General features: G+C 38.4%; 2 protein-coding genes across 3 annotated transcripts; one reads left to right on the top strand and one right to left on the bottom strand.

Moving 5' to 3' along the window:
- Nucleotides 1-1,821: 1,821 nt before the first annotated feature.
- Nucleotides 1,822-10,510, top strand: tmem221.S (transmembrane protein 221 S homeolog). The gene is given in 3 exon segments (NM_001195095.1): nt 1,822-2,848; nt 5,448-5,533; nt 9,319-10,510. Coding segments are annotated over 3 exon segments (921 nt in total). The 5' UTR covers nt 1,822-2,561; the 3' UTR covers nt 9,867-10,510.
- On the bottom strand, nt 10,178-18,872 carry nr2c2ap.S (nuclear receptor 2C2-associated protein S homeolog). Of its 2 annotated transcripts, XM_041576694.1 has the most exons (6): nt 18,503-18,872; nt 16,373-16,463; nt 14,887-14,992; nt 14,470-14,537; nt 12,885-13,377; nt 10,178-12,593 (listed from the first exon to the last, which is right to left on the bottom strand). In XM_041576694.1, the coding sequence occupies exons 1-5, from the start codon at nt 18,538-18,540 to the stop codon at nt 13,270-13,272; spliced, it is 411 nt and encodes a 136-aa protein (XP_041432628.1). In that variant the 5' UTR covers nt 18,541-18,872; the 3' UTR covers nt 10,178-12,593; nt 12,885-13,269.
- Nucleotides 18,873-19,497: the final 625 nt, after the last annotated feature.

Here is a 19,497-nt window from a genome sequence, read left to right as displayed (position 1 = left end):
AATACCAAGAAAACCCATTGCAGGTCCTGCTGCTCTCCCAACCATTTAGCCCAGGGGTGTCCAACCTTTTGGCTTCCCTGGGCCACATTGGAAAAAGAAAAATTGTCTGGGGCCACACATGAAATACACAAACACTTTTGATTTGTAAAAGTAAAGAAAATACACAGAAAAGAACTACAATACCAATTGGATAACCAGATGGAGCTATACATTGGAATATGGGACACCTGCATATTAAATAGACTTATTATTATATTATTACTAACTGGGCAATGGGCAGAGTCCCCCATCCTCCCTATTCCACAGGTAACCACATTGTTACAACTGGCATAGTAAGCCTGTTCCTAACAAGACGACAGACTGAGGTGGTTAATGTGTCTGGACTAAGTGTAATTTCACTCTCGTTTTCTCTGTATTTCCATACAGTTATTTTTTAGTTTCTTTCTTTTTTCCTTTCTCTTCCTTTTCTCTCTTCTTCAAGCTGGGCCACATTCATTTCCATCTTGGGCCGCAGGTTGGACACCCCTGATTTAGCCTATATGGTTTGGCCAGTGTCTATTTCTGTAAAATAAAAAAGATGAGGCATGGATAACGTATAAGGGGGCTTTTTGCCTGCCCAAAATTCCTATAACATTGACAACATTGAATCTAGGCAGTCCCTTGGTATCAGAGTAGAACATCAGTGTTTTCATATACAGAACTGCATGCAGAAATAGTAAAATTTTAGCATAATATCAGCAAAATAGGAAGTGCTAACATTTTTAGGACCTTTCGCCATAATTACCCAAACACGTCAGTAAAATCACTGGATAATGAGCATATTAATCCTAGACATGCAAGTAGGATCATTACAGAAAAAGGATAGATTGAAAGGAATACCTCACCCTGCACCCAAGCAGAATACCACAAACTTTTTTCATCTTCCAGTTTTTTCATCTCCCATGCCCACCATGCTCACCCTGGGCCACCTGCCCCAGCTGCACACTTCCCTTTGGCCTTATTGCATGTACCTTTTCACTTCCAGCACCATGCCTGGGGTTAAAGAGGAAGGTCTAGTTAAAGGCTAGATACAGTTTTATTACATAAAGAGAGATTAACCATGTTTTTGCCATAAACTGACTGTGAGTGTCCATAAATTAACCATGTTTTTGCCATTAACTGGCCATAGGTGTCTATAAAAAAGTGACCCAAATTATTGCGCCCACAGCTGCAACATAGCAAAGATCTTAAAACTTGTCTCTAGGTGCCATTTCCTATATACTTTTCAGATAGGTGGAATACTCATAGGGCCCAGTCCATTCTTGTGGACCATATCAAAGGCACCACACTCAACATTATCATTGTGTGTCAGCATGAAGGGACCATGGTACTACATATATCTGTTGTCTAAACAAGCTCACATACAGTATGTAGTGTCTTGGGACAAACAAAACCGTTCTCTGGTGCAGGTTTTTTTTTGTCTAAATGTTTCAAAATGATTTCACTCAGCAGTGCTTAGGATTTTTGTACTTTATAATGTGACAATGGTTCTCTCCAACACACTGCACAGTGCATTTATAAACACAAGTATGGTTATGGATTCCGCCAAGTGCCTAATTTGTTGGCAAAGTAATTACCATCACTAATGCTGATGATTGGGATACAGAATTCAAAAATCTAAAATATCTTAAAATAGAAACTAGAAATGAAGTCAAATGATGCCAAAATCCCTCCTTGCTGACTGATTCACTAGGGAGTGCATGTAGTTAAAAAACGGTTGAAATTCCCGCCCCTACCCCCCTCCTTCCCTTTCAACAAAACAATTCAAAGATTCCTTCTTTTATTCTGTTGAAAACCCAACTGTTACCAAGAGACAAGAGGATCCTTTTTGGTAGAGGCTCGTTTTCCCAGCACATTACTTAGCTTTTTGTGGCATGCTTTGAGTCTTCTTATAAATATAATATTTCAGGAGTTCTTGAGTAGTTTAATAAGGGCTGTCCATTTCAGAAGAGATGCATTTCACGTGGGTAAGAAAGAGATTGGATGGTGAGATGTGATGTTGTATTTGTTTGCTTGGAATGGGAAGGAGTTTTCTATGCAGACACGTGAGAGCATCAGAAATAATTTTTTCTTAGAATAGTGAAACCAGGAAAACAAATCACTTACATATAACGTTTAAAGGACCCTCACTGAATTCTAAGAGTCTGGCAAGTACTATTCAAACATTTTACTGTTGTGTGTATGTGCATTCTTTACAGGCTTTGCTCAGTTGGGGGGGATTTTAGACTGCAATTAGATTTAGGAATGGAGTTTCTTTGTTGAGATTTGTTGAGATTTATTTCTCAAAGGATGGATCAAGTCATTGTTTAGAGAAGAGAAAACTGCATTGGATTTAAATTCAAGATACTGTTCTGTTTTTTTAGCACATTTTGATTTTTGATGTTCAATATTTTGACTGTGATTAGTGATTCTTTGTAAGTATTATATGAGGAAATTGTTTAAAGTGCAGTTTTATCTGAAGTGTTTAACTGTATCGGCAATAGCAGCAATATTTTTTGTTGGAAACACTGTTAAAAGAAGTGATGCCTTCCCATTATACTCAGCAAGCACTAACGGTTCTAAGCCTGTTTGGTGTCTTGGCTGCCATTATGGCCTCTCTTTCAGTCATACTGATCTTTCGGGTCCAGGACTCAGTGAGACAGGGGGAATTTGGGGCGGGTTTGGGCCCAGGAGCTGGTAGGTTCTTGCTGCCAGCTTCTGCAGTCTTGGCTGCACTTTGTCTTGCCCTCAATGCCAGTTGCCTTCTACTCTGTCTGCTTCATTCGTACTTCACCGCTGAGGTTGGCAGAGATGACCCCGAGTCTGGAAGGTAAGTAAAATATTTTTTTTTATAATGATCATTTGCGTAAATATGAATCAGCATGTTGAAATGGGCCTTGACCTCTTGTTTACAGCTTTCTTTTCATAATGCAAAATTCTATGGAAAAATGCAAAATTGTTTTCTTTATATGTAGCTTGGATGTGATAACCTTACATTGGCCACACAAGCTATCTTATTAAAGGTTCCATACCACTGATCTGCAACTGCAGTAATTCATAAGGCCGATATGAAACATGTTTGTTTCTAAAAAATAATATGTATAAAAAGGGATAGCATTCATTTTACTTTGCATAAAGGTTTGATAAAACGCATAGATTGTTCTGTTGATGTAAACCAGTCACATGTATATATAGTTTAAATATGGGGATAGTGCAGCTCATAATAAGTTAGGGAGGCCTACACTTATAGCTCTTCACATGATGACAGCTGGCTCTGACTTCTCATGGCGCACAAAGTGTTTTGATCAGCGTACTTGGTAGCAGCAATCAAAATGCCTGGGATAGCCATGCGCAGTTAACTTCCAATCTTAGTAATGCAAAATGCTATAGGAGAATTGATTCCTATTGAGCTGTTCACAAAGAGAATTGTCTGAACTGATATTCCCTATGCTGACATAGAGCAACATACAGTATACACTATAGTATCCATCAGTGTAGCGTGCTGTAGAAATGCGTTGGCACTATATACAGTAAATGCCAGAAAAAATATAAAAGTAGATAATCCTTATTTGTGCACGTAACACAGTAATGTCTGCCAGTATTTATCGATCTATATCTTAAACCCCCAGGAACAGTGCATTGTAGAGCTTTTTAAGTTACAGTACACCCAACATTGGACACAGGCTATTTTTTTCTATTGGGCTTCAACAGAACAATGCCAGATATGTAATTATGCTACAGATGAAATGTAATAATGTTTCAAATGAGCATCTCCTATAAATGGCGGACTGTTTTTGTAATAAGCATCATTGCTATCTTTTATCAGTTCATTAGAAATGTATTTACTAAAAACAATATGGTTGATGTAAGACTTATATTATTGGTATACTGCTTCTGGGGAGCATTTTTGTTTTACTTTTCTGGTTTAGAGCAAACAATTCCCTCCATGCATTTCAAGAGCCATGCTTTTTGCCTTTTGAATCTCTGGCCCCGATTTTAAACTCTCACCCTTTGTTCTGACCAGTTGCTGACTACAATGGCTTAGCGTGAAGCTCTTCCATTTCATTAACAACTGCCAGAGCTTAAAGGGGAAGTTCACTTAAAATTGAACATTGGTACACTGACATGGGAGATTTTGTGGGCCAGACTTTATCTGCCATGTAGCAGCATGCAGAAGCATATTTTGTTGGATTATATAAAATCTGATCCTCAGAACTCTAATGTAAAATCTAATTGGAATGTCTTTATTTTCATTCACCTGCATCAGATTCTATTCAATGAGAAAAATGGATGCACTAATTCAATGCTGAATTTCCCTAAAGACATATATTGAGTTTTCATGTGCTAACCCTGGCATTAGTTTTTCTCATTTAATTGCACCTGGCCCACTGTACTGTATTTAAAAGAAGCAGAAGTCCCTTCTAACATGTCTGATGCCAGATATTTCAAGGCACATTTGCCAAGGTTCAAATTTTGAATTCAATTGGGGGGGGGGTTATTTATTAAAAAAATCGAATATCCAAAACCGACCGAAAACTCAAATCGAATTAGATTAGAATTCGACCAAACTCGATTCAAGCTTTTTCTCTGAAAAGAACTTGAATATCAGGAAGGCTACAAACAAGACTTCCATTGACTTATACATCAATTTGATAGGTTTTAGGTGGCAAACAGGCTAATTCAAATTTTTAAAGGGCCAGTGTATGATAAATCTCGAAAATCAAATTGGTATTTATTTAAAAACTTGAATCGAGTTTGGATAATTCCCTAGTCGAATTTGACAGTTTTGACCATTAAAAAACAATTAGAATTTTCAATTTGACCCTTCATAAATCTGCCCCTTCATGTACAATTACATCCTACTTCTAGAATGCAATCTACTGATCTGAAATTTTCTATTTATAGAAGGGCTAGTGCAAGGTAAGTTAGTGTTCAGCCTTTCAATTGTAGCTTTGTATCCAATAAAATTAGATATAGGGCAACTATATAAAGCAACTAGTCATTTTACAGAAAATAAGGTGCTACATTTTGGTTTACAGTAAAATGAGTATAAAACTAAAAAAAACACCCGCTAAAAAGCATTAAAAATGGTGGGGTTGCAAGTGGTGTAAAATGTGGGAATATAGATATGGCGTTGACTCTATATCCTTATATCTCCTAACTGTATTGTATTTTTTGCTCTATATTGAAAACTATTTAGATATTACAAACATATATATCCTGCAAAAAAGGCCATGATGCTTTATTCCCCCCCCCCCCTCGGTTAATAATTAACTACTGTATGTGCCATCTTTTTACTTCAATAGCACTGTTTGCTAGGAAACTTCTAGGCATAGTTATATTCCCTGGATGATTTCTCCATGCATTTACCACCACTGCTATATTACAGTATTTACTAGTAACACTCTTGAACCATTGATTTTTTTTAGGGGTGACTGGTTCCTGTTGGACAACCGCAGTGTAAGGCAATCTGCAATCTGCCTGTTCTGTCTTGGAATTGCTGTGTATTTAGCAGGTGAGAAAACAGCTTTAATTTTCATGAATACATTTGTATTAGTATACAATGTGTATATATATATATATGTACCATGGCTACAGGCCACTCCTGCCACGAGGCAAGGTGAGAACCTTGCCTTAGGCAGTAGCATGAGCAGGGGCGTAACTATAGAGGAACCATAAGGTATATGGGCCCAATGAAGCCCTAATTCATATACAATATCAATAAATATTGGTAAAACAGGTACATTTCCAGACATTTTCAGGGCCTGAAAAAATATTTGCTGTGGGACCTATTAATATATAGTTACACCACCGAGCAAGAGGCCAGTTTCAAGGAGCAGCAAAAATTTGTAACTTTAAAGGAATAGTTCATTGCTAAAACTATAGTTAGTTAGCCAAAAATTTCATCTATAAAAACTGGAGTGACTGGATGTCAAACATAACAGCCAGCAGGGGCATAACTACCGGGGGAGCAGGGGTGCAAATGGGCCAGGGCCAGGGCCAGGGCCAGGGCCCCCCCCCCCCCCCGGAAGATCGTGTGCGCTGCAGCCGGCTGGAGTGGGGGGGCGGGCCCGTCTGCATGGCTCGCACCAGGGCCCGCCCCCACCAAGTTACGTTACTGACAGCCATAACACTACTTTCTGCTTTTCAGCTCTCTAACTCTGAGTTAGTCAGTGACTTGAAGGGGGGCCACATGGTACATATCTTTTCAGTGAGTTTGCAATTGATCCTCAGCATTCAGCTCAGAATCAAAAACAAACATGACCCATGTGGCCCCCCCTCAAGTCACTGATTGGTTACTGCCTGGTAAGCAATAAGTGGAAACCAAGAGAGCTGAAAAGCAGGAAGTAGTGTTCTGGCTATTATGTTAGACATCCAGTCACTCCAGCCTTTATACATTACATTTTTGGCTAAGTAACTATATTAGATACATTTTTTATTTTGCATGGGCTATCTATTTACTAAGTTTTATACTGCACAATTCCTTTAAAGGTTTTAATTTCAAAAAATTGGCTCTGCTAGTGCAGACAGTGCTATTGTGCTCATTGCACTAGCGATACAGCCATCCTTTGACCCGCTCTGACGCTGATGTTTTAAGTGCGGTGTGGGAGAGGGGTGGATGATATCTAGGCTGCTGCCCAGGATCGCCCCTACATGGCTAAACGGAAAAAAAAAAAGTCCTGGTGGGGAAGCAGGCAGAGACTTTTCAGGGGGGGGGCAGGGATGTCTTGCTGGAGTTCATGCTCTCAGGGGGTGTGGCTATGATGTGGCGATCAGTGATTGGCTGAACACTGCTGTCCTGTCCAGATGTCCTAATTTGGAAATCCAGACAGTAATTTTAAAAACTGGGCTCTCCGGGTGAAAGTCACACTGGTGGCAACCCTATTTTTAATAAATCACTAGCTTGAAACCTCCATGCCATTTTGTCCATATTACGTGTTACATGCAGATGTAAATATATCTGATACTATTCTACTTATAGGGGGTCTAAACTTGAATAGAAAATGAATGTAAACTTACTTTGAGTTCTTTTGTGGTTTAAATAAAGACTGTTGCTTACTTAATTAGAGCCATTGTCATACAGCAAGATAGGACTGCTGTATTTATTCTAATTGCAAGCAGAGACAGTACACTTGTTAATGCAAGTATTAAAAAAAACTGACCATACACATAATCTTCAAGCAAAACGAGAGAGGATTCTCTCAATGAGAGAATGAACTTTCCCGATATACATTCATTCACATACATTGTATCGCCATTTTTTATGTATAGGTCATCTTGTGTTTACATTCTTTTTAACTCAAGGACATTTGGAACTCTTCATTTGCCTCTTCAAACTAAGCAAAATATCCAAGTCTATATGAACTCCACGTATGTCCTTAAACAGTTACCAAGTAAAAAACACATACGTTATTTTCATTTACAGACCAAAACAATGTCATTTTACCTAGAAGTGTGTTTGTCTTTCATGCTTTTCATCGGGCATCAGTGTGGTAGAATGATTTTAGCTGGATTGTATTCCAAATCAATCTGTTCATTTTAGATGGTCCAGATTTAAAATCAGACACAATGCTTTGGAGAATATGGTGTGAAATACAAAATTCTATTCAGTTGAAAACATGATCAAGCTTACAAAATGTGTTTAATTTAATTAAGCTGAAAATTATGGGCAAAATCTTAGCTATTAAAAGCATAAATAGTTTGGAAAGCTGTAAAAACAAGGAAAAACAGCTGGAGGTCTAGGAAAGCCATTCAGAAAGCTCATCCAGAGAGCATTAAAAGAGTTCAACATATCTGAGGAGACAAACAATATGCATATACACAAACTGCATGATTTATTACTATCAACATCAATTAAAAGGCACTATATTAGTCATTAAAAAAGTCACAGGGTAATAAGGTTGTAATGTTCCAAAATCCTGCTATGAGTATTATCTTACATAGCCAATAATATCAGGTATGTTAGGCTCCATTCATGTGTTGTCTTGGAAGGCTTTTCACTAGGGGGTTGTTTATTAAAATTGAAAATTTTCTCACTATTTTCTGAAAACAACTGCAAACAAATCCACAAGGACTCCCTCTCTAGTTATCAATACATTTTCACGAATATTTCTTGTGCGGGAAACGACATGATAAAATTGTGAAAAAAATTCAAATCTTACACATTTTTCGATGAAAACTGCTACTTTTTCGGATATGATGCCCGAAACCTGCGACTTTTTCAGATTGAAGTCTGCAATCACCACATCTTCTTGTTATTGAATGAAACCCAGCACAGATCAGGATATCTTCAAAATGTCAATGGGACATCTACCATGAACTCGGCAGGTCTGAGTCGAAGTACTTTTTTATTCTGACTTTTAACACCATCGGGGTTTAATACATCTCAAAATAATTTATTTTTTTTCTATGAAAAAATGGTGGTTTCCCCTTTGAAGGTCTGACCAGAAAAAATTGGACTTTAATAAATAACCCCTAGTTGTTGCAACATTATTGGTAGGATTTGCGTACTGAAACAAAGCAGAAAGAACAAATTGGTCAACAGTATACTTTGTATAAAGTAGTGGCACCTGGTAATCAATCAATGACAAGTATGCTTTTATTAGCCAATGCCAGTATTTACAAGGGGTGTTTACAAAGTGTACCTCCAGGCATAATAGAGGCACTTACTGTATATGCTATATAAATACATAGAAAATTACCACCCACACAATGCATTAACCTGCTTTTAATTAGAAAATAATATAACCCAGCATCAAACCTCCTCTTCTTCAGGCACTAATCTCCCCCAAAATGCCTTCCCTCTAGCAAGAATGTGAATCACCTGCGGGATGGCATTCGTATTGCTTTGTTTTCCGAAGTCACCCGAAGTTGCCTCACGAGGAAACTTCAGAAAAACCAAAGCGATCTGTATGCCATCCCGCCGGTGAAAAGGCTTTTGTACAAAGCAGAACAGATCTGCAAGAAATAGGGCCTGTAAAGCTAAAACATGAGATCTGTTAATTCAGGAGTTGCCATGCAGTAAATGTATAGAACTACACCACTCTTTTAAAAATGTACTGTGAATTATACTAACCCAAAAAAATTTTACCCAGGAAAATATTGATAGCGCAACTTAAATTTATTGAAGTACAAAAAAGTAATAAAAACACACTTTTAAAGCAGCCACACAAAATCGTACAAAAATGTGCATAGTTAAAAACAGACTTTTAAAGCAGTCAGAAAACATGACTACATTTTTATAATCCAGTAACAAATGCTTAAATAATTCTTAAATTAGATATTTTCTTTTCTCTGCAGCTGTGTCTCTCTATATGCTGATATTGTTTGAGATAGAGACGGGGATAGCCAGCTCCTGTATTTTGACATCAAGCGCTATTTTTATGACAGCTGTCGTAGTACATACTCTGCACAAAGCCTCCCAGGCAACACGTCAAAGCCATGATCAGCTAAACAGCACTCTCTATGAAAATGATTCAGCCCATGATGAGGAACTTACAGACTCTGCCCCCTCCAGCGACCTTAACAACAGCAAAGAGCTCTCCCCTGTGCGTCCCCGTCCTGAGATCCATCGTGAGTTCTCCTATCCACCCTTTCTTCAACAGCAGCAGAAACTACAATCACTTTCACCTCCACACAGCAATATGACTGCAATAAGCCAAGGGGAGCATCACATTAAAAACAATGGAGCGGAGAGTTACATCATACCTAGGATGCATCGAACACTATCTGTTGAATCTGGCCTCATGCAGCCAAACCCCAAAATCTGGAATGGAGTAGCCCAGGAGATGAGAAACGTGGTACCAAGAAAACCAGGAGTAGTGGGAAAAGATTCAACACTAGTGTAAACGCTGTAACTACCAAATTCCATAAGTAATTATTATAGCTGATATGACTATATCAGATAAAGTGACTGTGAAGGACACTGTAATGTTACCAATGCATTTTTAGAACTATTGTTTTTCACAGTGCATAGTAATGTAAATGTTCACATGGCCTTAGATATACAACTGATTGTATAAACTAGATCAAATGCTGAAGTTAAAAACATTTTTTGGTAAATTGTGTGCTGGAAGAAGAAAAGTGTGTGGTTACAATTCATATGATTGTTTTCAGAAAAACCATTAATAGATGAATGCACTACTAGGGAATATTAAAAAGTAATCAACTAAAAAAGAGGTAAGCTACCGCTTATAATAGCACAAACCCTATTCATTCAGCTAATGTTGAAAAAGGGACATTTTTTTTGCATGTTATCTTAATATTAGCAGACAAATAAAACAGGTCATGATGCTACATTCACCCATATAATCCCAGGTGGGTTGTTATGGGAAATGGATAGAATTCTTAAAGAGGCAATAGTATGGTATTTATGTATGTAATCATGGAACCATCTAACCCCAAGTACATTTTGAATAATCATCAGTGCCAACAAATGCATATTTTAAATGCAATTAATATGGGTATTGTGCAGGAATAGAAAAACAGTAAAGAAAAAATGAGAAAAAGTATTTAACTTTTCATTGTCTCTTTGATAGTCAAGATACTCTTAGTAATTATATAGTGTAATATTAGTTGGTGAGAGAAAGAGAGGGAGATAGAGAGAGAGCGAAAGAGAGAGTCAATGGTAGTGCTACCCCCAAGAAAAAAGCCCAGGTGCTATTGCAAAATGTAAAATAAGCATAAAGGACATAGAGAACTCTTGGGACTTAATTTGTATCCAAAAATGTAATGGTGTAAGTTGACATTCTGGTCTTACGCAGATGACCTCTGTGTGATAAAGGTCCTCTGTGTAAGACCAAAACGCTGACTTACACCATTAAAATCACTGTTAGCAAGGCATGCTATAATTGTTCATACGTTTGTTGAGGAATTTATTGTTGTATTTTTTTGTAATCTCTGTTTAAATTTTATAAAAGATCACAATAAGCATTTTAGTGTATCTCTGATATCCACATCTATATCCATAACAAATACTGTAAAATTGATTGACAATGGAAGAGAAAGGAAAGTTGGAATTAGTTTTAAGTTTCTAAATATGCAAATTATATATATGCAAATGGTATCCTCTGGGAATATATGTAGTAGTAAGGCAGAAATGTTGAACATTATATTTTGGGCTTCTGTACCTGCCCAAGGTAACCACAAACCTTTAGCAAGGAAGATCTGTGCCCTCTTTACATCCCCTTTACAGTTTCCAACTCCTACTGCAGGGACAAAGATCATGGAGCCAAATTTAAACAGATGAACTGGGATTCTATTTGGAGGATTATTTTGCTGCAGCCACTGGTTCTCCAGAGTTGGAGAAAGTTTGTATTAAACAATACAAAAACTTTAAAATCCCCGTTAGATTACATGACAACACAGGACCCAGTGCAGTCTGCATACTCTGATTATTATTGACTTTTCGATAATTTATGATGATCCCTAAGCAGCCCAGACCACACTGAGCATGTGCACAGTCTTGGTCTAGCAAAGATGTTTAACAAAGTTACAAGATGGTGACCCCCTGTGGCCAACTTTGAAAGCATAAATTATTTGTTTGATTAGGCTTGTGTTGCAGTAAGTTCATGTTTAGTATAAAAAATACAGCATTCACAGCCCTATTCTATTTTAGACTTTCTTCCCCTTTAATTACCAAACACTACCACTGAAATGAATTTGTGCATTTTGTAACCTCAAAGGGTCACTTCTACAGAGCATAGTCTATGCTCTGAGGAAGTGACCCTTTAAGGTCACGAAACACGTCAGCAGCTTGACTATCTAAACTGCACCCTTTGCCATAATATAATGGTCTTTTAATGGATGGAAATAAAGATGGAATGTTTTAACTATAACTGCGGTTGATCCATGGCTGTGAGTATATTGTACGTATTGAAATGCTGTTGCCGAGTAGGAGTGGCCAGGAACCCGCAAGTTTTTAAAAACATTGCAGAGAAGCTGTCATCCTTGTAGCAGCAACTTAAAGAAGGACAGTTACTGATTGTTACAATGTCTTTATTGATCAGTGCAGTCCAACAGGGGTCACAAGGCTCTTATTGTGCTCGATGCTAACCACAATTATAATAGAAGGACACCCACCTACACAAAGATGGTGTATCAAGGAATACTTCCAGGTGTTTTATCTGTGGAGTGCAGAAATAACCAAATGTTTCAGGGGCCAGTGGTAATATGCACACAAATAATTACAAGTGAAATCTCCTTACATACCAGCAGGCACCACCCCTCTCAATGTCCACCTGCGTGATGTCACACCTCACAGGGTTTTATCAAAAGTGTGTCAGATGTATAGAGCCATCATCAGTTAGCACCCTCAGGTCGTGGACGCAAGATTAATCTCATCTATTATTGGCCATATTGCCTACCAAATTGACCATGACACAATTTTGCCTACCATCTTCGTAACTTACCATACTACACACCCATGTGATGAAGATTACTAAATTGCTTGCGCAATTTCCATGGCAGTAAAAGGCATTCCATCTTTATCAGTACACAATTGCTGCAGTAGTAGTCCATGTGAATAAATCAAACAGCATAATGCAGAAGTGAAGATTTGATTTCATTGTAATATTCTGAAAGAAAAAAAAATGAAAAAAAGCAAATACTAATACGAAACTCGTAATATACTTTGAGAACTAGTAATCTGAAACAATAGTACAAAATATTCTCACTTGCATGCAGCATGTTTTTAGATATACATTTATTATAATTTATAGTATTCCAATGAATATTTTTCCAAAAACCGTAGACTAGACTATGGCTGCAGCTTGCCATAAAAAATGAATTCACCCAAGAATGTAAGAAAAAACAATCATGCATTATTCACTTGGAAAAAAGAAGCCATGTATTAAAAACTAACTCACAAAGAAGCAGGATACAACAGACATTCCTTGCCCAAGAGATCATGATTTATTTGTGTATATGCAATCAGGTCTGGAGGTACAGTATGTCCGAGTGCCAGCATTTATGTTATTTTTTACCAATCTTCAAACTTAGTACAAAGTGTTGGCAAAGGAGTCCATTTTTTGCATGTCACTATTATTTTCTGAACAGTTTCATTTATTTCTGTATTACTCAATCGCCTGTAAGAAAACTTCACATCACATCGGCCCAGTTATTGGACAATCAGCTTTAGTCCAGCCTAGATTTGAGGCAGCATTAGATGTGTGAAACTTGCTCTCTGGGACATAATCTCTGCAGTCCTTATTCAATGCACAATTCAGCTGCTGGAGAAATGTTCTTATATTTCTATCCGAGAACATCCAAGTGATAAACTGTTATCCTCCCAAAGAAATCTGTACTGTTTAGAAATGAGATCCTGAGCTTGCTGACGGACTGCTCAGAAAAAGCAAATTTGTGAAGGAAAGGAGTTAAGAAATAAAACATGAGCTAAATACAGGCACACATTTTACAATGAAACCATTAAAACAAAAATCTGGGAAGTAATATATGAAGTACATCTTGTTATGGAGGCGTAGGATCATGGTGCCCCAGATTTTCCCTTTATCTGAATGTGAAAAATGATTGACTTTCTGTGTGACAGTTTTTATATCTGAACCAGTGTTATCTGTGTAATGCCTTTAAGAATGGCTTCGATGATTTTTTGGACAGACATAATATCAAAGGCTATTGTGATATTAAGCTCTATAGTTAGTATAGGTATGGGTATATAGAATTTAATTAAAAGTAGGGAGGGGTGTATGTATGGATGCTGTGTTTTCATTTGGAGGGGTTGAACTTGATGGACTTTGTCTTTTTTCAACCCAATTTAACTATGTAACTAACTATGTAACTATGTGAAGGTTCTTTAGGAACTATGAGTGTGGATGTCAGTATGGCTGTCAAGAGATTTACATTCTAAGTTTGTATTGTGTTTTATTGAGGGTATAAGAGTATAAATAACAGAGCGCAGTCCTGTAATATCATCACATACATTTTACCAAAGCCAAATCATGTTTCTTGAAACCAGTTACAGTCCCAAGCAGGAGTTTGTTTGTTATAGAGACAAGGGTACAGATTGTAGCCACTGTAATATTTTAGCCTTGCCGTCCCCAGGACTCAGTATCCCAGGATATTGTGGGTTCTTTTCTAATTATTATATTTTTGGCTCTGTGGAGGCCTAAAAAATAGAAGCCCAGTTGCCTATGAAGTCATTTAGGCAGATGATTTGCTAGAAGCTCCCATAAATATATACAAATACTAAGTTGACTTTTTGGTGCTGCTTAGGCATTGGGGTGATACTGTGACCTATAAATTCAGGCAGCTGCATATACACTACAATGGACTCAAATTTGTAAATTGTTCTGGTTTAACTAGAGCTTTTCATACTTGGTCATACCAAACCTATAGGAACCAAGTTTTCTAAAGTTACCTATATAGCAGAACTCTGTACCATCATCTTTTGTATTACAGACTTTCTCTAATGTTATATTATGCAGAAAAGGATATTTGAAGAGCGTTTGTGTCTTCAGGGTAGAAGTCTGCTATCTTCACCAATTCCCCGTCTTTTTGGCACCCTAGGGAAAGATCAAACATTCTTCCAAACATTAAAGGGATACATTCAGTTTTAATTTCTCAATATATACCTTGTACAGACTCTTTTATTCTTATAATTTAGTTATTCATATAATTGATTGGATATTTGTATGTATAGTAGCAATGCTACAGTAAACCTATTTTGAGGTATGAACAATGTCTGTGAGAGGACAGAAAAATCAAAATTATTTAAAAATAAATAACATATTTAGTCCTTCTGTAGCCTCTGGAGAAGATGATCTGAATGAAGTGTCATTATGACTCTGTGTATTATAGTAATACAGTAGTAGTAATATACTCAGTCTTCCCTATCAAATAATATGACCTTACCTTCTAGAGTACAGGTTTGGCAGGAAAAGCCTCCTTGGAACTGAAGGTGAATCTGAGAGACTAATACATTCTGTGGAAATTCCATAAGAACCCACTGATATGACCCCTAGAAGCAACAGATATACAATGAAAACCTATCAAGGTAATTGTCACAATTTTAGCTACCAAAAATGTTAAATGGTACAGTTTTGAAAATGAAACCTAACCAATAAATACATGACGGCTTTAAGCATTCACCTATAAAATAACCTTATCAACTTGGCATATACATATGAGTAAATATTTTGTAGTGGGGAGGGAATCATTTCTGCATATCCTGGGGGTGGGGAGGCAAGCTGTGCTGTTCATGGAGGCAGGCTGGAATGCTGGAGTTGCAGTGAAGTACTGGCAGTGTGCTTAGACTTGTTCTTGTGATGCAGCCTCACCACCCCAGTGCTAGATACCTTCTGCACCATTTTATTACACAGATGCTCTTCTTACAGCAGATGAAGCGTAGCATTGCCCACTACAACTGTTTAATTTTAGCATTGTCTGAGGGGGGGAGGTTATTAGACTGAGTATTTCCATCTATCAATAATCTTATAGACCCATCAGAACTGCCTTAATACTTTTAACTTTGATTATATACACATTTGTTAAAAAACCTTTTATTTCTATATTTGCTTTGTTTTTTTTCTATGTTTTGGAAATTAAAAGGATCAGATCTGAGCTGCTGTTGTTTTTGAAGATGGCATGCAAAGTCCTTATCTCTTAGAAGAAATCTCACAAGACTAAAGCTGTGCTATCCATACATAAAATGGACAGTGCATGTCTATTGTTGGCATGACCATTGAGAGAAGAGTTTTTCTTACTAGCTGGAGATGTACTAAATACTGTAAATTGTAGTGTGGCCAATCATTAGTCTTAATCTAGTTGATCAATCAAAGCAAATTGTACAATTGTGAAGGTCAGTTCTGCAGGAACTGCCCACAAAGTTTGTTCATAGCCTGTACAGAGAGATACCATAAAACTATTGCAGCATAGGTATTCCACTGTACTAAGCACAATTCTGCAGGAACAGTCCCCTAAATTTGCTCATAGCTTGACAGAGATATACTATAAACTATGCCAGCATAGGTATTCCCATGTACTAGGCACAATTCAGCAGGAACAGCCCCCTAAATTTGCTCATGGTCTGTACACAGAGATACCATTAAACTATGGCAGCATAGATATCCCCATTTACTAGGCACAATTCAGCAGTAACAGCCTACAAGTTTGGACATAGCCTGTATAGGGAGATACCGTAAAACTATGGCAGCATAGGTATCCTGCTGTACTTAGCACAATTCAGAAGAAATTTACAGTAGAAGGTCCCTGTCACACAATGGGGCACCAGACGTTGTACTGAAGTTAGGGCGCCAGGGACAAATCAGCTAAACAATCAGGTCTTGCTATGTATGGCCAGAATTAAATTCAGAAATAAAATAAGAAGAAAAGCCCTCACCTGATCTGAGTTCCAGCAGGTCTCCTCCCTGCCATCAAACAGAAACTGTTTGCCAAACTGCTTGACATCTCGGTTAAGGACAGAGCTGACCCTGCAAACAAACAATTACAGTTCTTGAATTGGGGTGAAAAAGTGGAGGGATGGTAAGTGTGCAGCAGGGTAAAACGTTAAGCCCCAACCACAACTATGAGCGCCAACTGCTATTATAATAAGCCATGCCACTTTAAAGCAAAGCCATTTTACTATTTCATTGTTTATTAACAACACCTCAGTCTAACAGCAATCAACAAGTCACATTAATACCAAGCTGGAAAAAGCTTCTTGATAACCAATGTAGTTATTTTTAATGGGGGGTGTCCAGGGTCCACAAGGGCTGCCACTCAGGGCCCCCACCCTAGTCATAGGATCCATCTCCTTTAAATGCCACCCCCACTTCTTACCACTTATCCTGCTTACCTCCTGCGGCCGCGATTGGGGGGGGAGAGTGAAGTGCCTGATTCCTGGCAAAAGGGGGGGGGGACTAGGCACCACCGTGTTTTTCCCAGTGTCCCGCTGACCCTGTCTGACTGTGCATTTACATATTATCCCAGATTGGTACAAATGTAACACGTTGATTGATGGTGGACTGTTTTTTGCTACGGATTTACTAGTTCAGCAACACCACTGCTATATACACCTCAAACGCTGGGTCATTATGCTGGTAGCCACTGTAGAAAATGAATAATCAGCTTGAACAGCAGAAATGCTAGTAAACATATTGAAAATTGTTTAGTCATTAAAGGGGAACTATCGTGAAAATGAAAATTTAATATTGGCTTCAGCAAACTGAAATAAGAAGCTTTCTAAATACAATAAATTTAAAATTCTGAAATAATCAGGTATATCTTCACTATCCCTCTCTCAGCATCTTTTTCTCTTGATTCTCTCTTCATTCAGCAGTTGGGTATGAGATATTCATTGACAGTTAGATCCAATATATCTTATAGGGGGCTCCTTTTGCCTAGATTAGAAGATGTATTAGCACTCACTCTATTAAAATCACCAGACATCATGTCTCTCTACACGCAGAACTTGTGCAAAAGGCAGTTATTTTGTTAGATTTTGTTTGTACTGGAATCAGTTATTTGAGTGAGCTCTAATTCATCTGGTAGGAAAGGAAGCCCCCCTATAAGATATATTGGATCATTCATCTGACACTCAACTGCTGCATGAAGATAGAATGAAGAGAAACAGATGCTGAGAGAGGGATAGTGAATATAAACTTGATTATTTCAGAAATGGTACAGAATATTTAATTGATTGTATTTAGAAAGTTTCTTACTTCAGTATGAGGAAGTGTATATTTAATGCAGAAGAGTAGTAGTATTGTACATAATATCCATTTTAGGACATCTATCATAATAAATTTAAAGTCAGTCCTACCTGTTTGGGTTGTTAGGGCCACCAACAGAATTCACAGGGCCATGTATGATAGCAGCACAACTAGCAGGCACCTTCTACAATGAAGGCCAGTACTAGCACCCCAAGAACATTATACAAAGTGGGAAGCACTCAGTACTGGCACCCAAAACGTACATTATTCACAAAGATATGGGTGCTGGAACCCCAAGGACAGTATATACAGTGAAAGGCAATGGGCACAGTCAGCTAAGTAAGTCCGAGAGCTGCACTGTTTGTGCAATAAAAATAAGTGAGATTCAGACAGCTGTCACTGTGCAGCTCCTCCTTCTGCAGTCCAGTCAACACAAAAGTGAATAAGTGAAGTACCGAAGTACACAAGAGACCTGGACCAAAGTTTTGCGAACTCCCCTTATTCAAGGCTGCCTCATATCATACTTCCTCTCCTCCAGAATATCTCTTGCGCTCCTCCACAATGAAGAACTATGCTTTCCCACTGCATAATTCCTCCTCCTCCCCCCTTCCCTGAAGCAGTTCTCTTCCTACCTCACCTCCCTTCCCTTCCATCCAGCACGGGGTGAAAACAGTAACAAGCGCTGATCCCTGTATTTCTGTACAACAGACACGTGTAAGGCTTGTCACACTGACTGCACAGCAGCTCATCCAGTACAAAACGTTTATACCTAATTTTCCTTCCTTGAAAATAGCTCATTAAAGCCCCAAGAACCTCACCTGCTTACAGTCCCTCTACTCAGTACAGACGTTACCATCTTGATGTAAAGACTTTCCGCTGAAGGAATGATTGTTGTAAATTGCAGACCTGTGTGTTCCAGCTGCGTTCCAAACCTCTCTCTACATACTGTGCATGTGATTGGTTAATACTGTTCCACGGGACTGGTTGGAGGGTGGCCTTCTGAACAGTAGAGGGAGCAATTGCCTAATGAAACTTCAATTTTAGGCTCCTGAAGTTGAATACTACAAGTAGTTGTGACTGAAGGGATGTGGTTATGTTAAATAAGTAGATGCAGTTCCTGAATTGGGGCAGAATGTGGCTGAATGACAATAGTCTTCACTAACTGCACCCCCTGTGGAGCAATGCAAAACTTCTGAATGCTGGAGCTTTTTTTTTTGCTTGGAGGCAGCACAGAAAGGAGACCCACTGATAAAGCAAGAGGGCCTGAGGATTATGTTGCAGGGGAGGGCAACATGGTAGGGAGGGAGGAACAGAACTTTTGGAGGGTGGGTAGAAAAAGGACTACTTCAGGGAAGGGGAGGATGTGGATGAGCAATTATGCAGTACAACAGCAGACTGCTTGTTTGTGAAGGAGGTTATATTGGAGAGAGGAAGTATCGCATGAGACAGTCTGGAGCTTGCACTTGTAAACGGTGTTTGAGTCAAAAATTTGACTCAAAGTGGAGGAGATGTACCATAAAGTTTGGAAATTGGAGGTTTATAAGAGGGGAACAGGGGGTATAAGTATCCAGTGCCTGGTGAAATTAGGATCTAAAGGGGGGGGGGGGGGGGGGTGGCTGGCTTTGCTGCACTCACTAGAGGCTAGGGTTGCTACCTGGCCAGTATTTCACCGGCCTGACCAGTAAAAATGATGGTTGAGCCCAATGTTATTAATAGGGAAAAAAGATAAATACATATGAAGGCTGTATTTTATTCCAGAAAAGGTGGCAACCCTACTAGGGGCCCGAGTGGAGGATTACTATAGCCAGGATTC

This window comes from Xenopus laevis, chromosome 1S (genome assembly GCF_017654675.1).
Source record: "Xenopus laevis strain J_2021 chromosome 1S, Xenopus_laevis_v10.1, whole genome shotgun sequence".
NCBI lineage: Eukaryota > Metazoa > Chordata > Amphibia > Anura > Pipidae > Xenopus > Xenopus laevis.
Note: the sequence above shows the minus strand (reverse complement) of the source record. Positions and strands in the feature narration are given on the sequence as shown.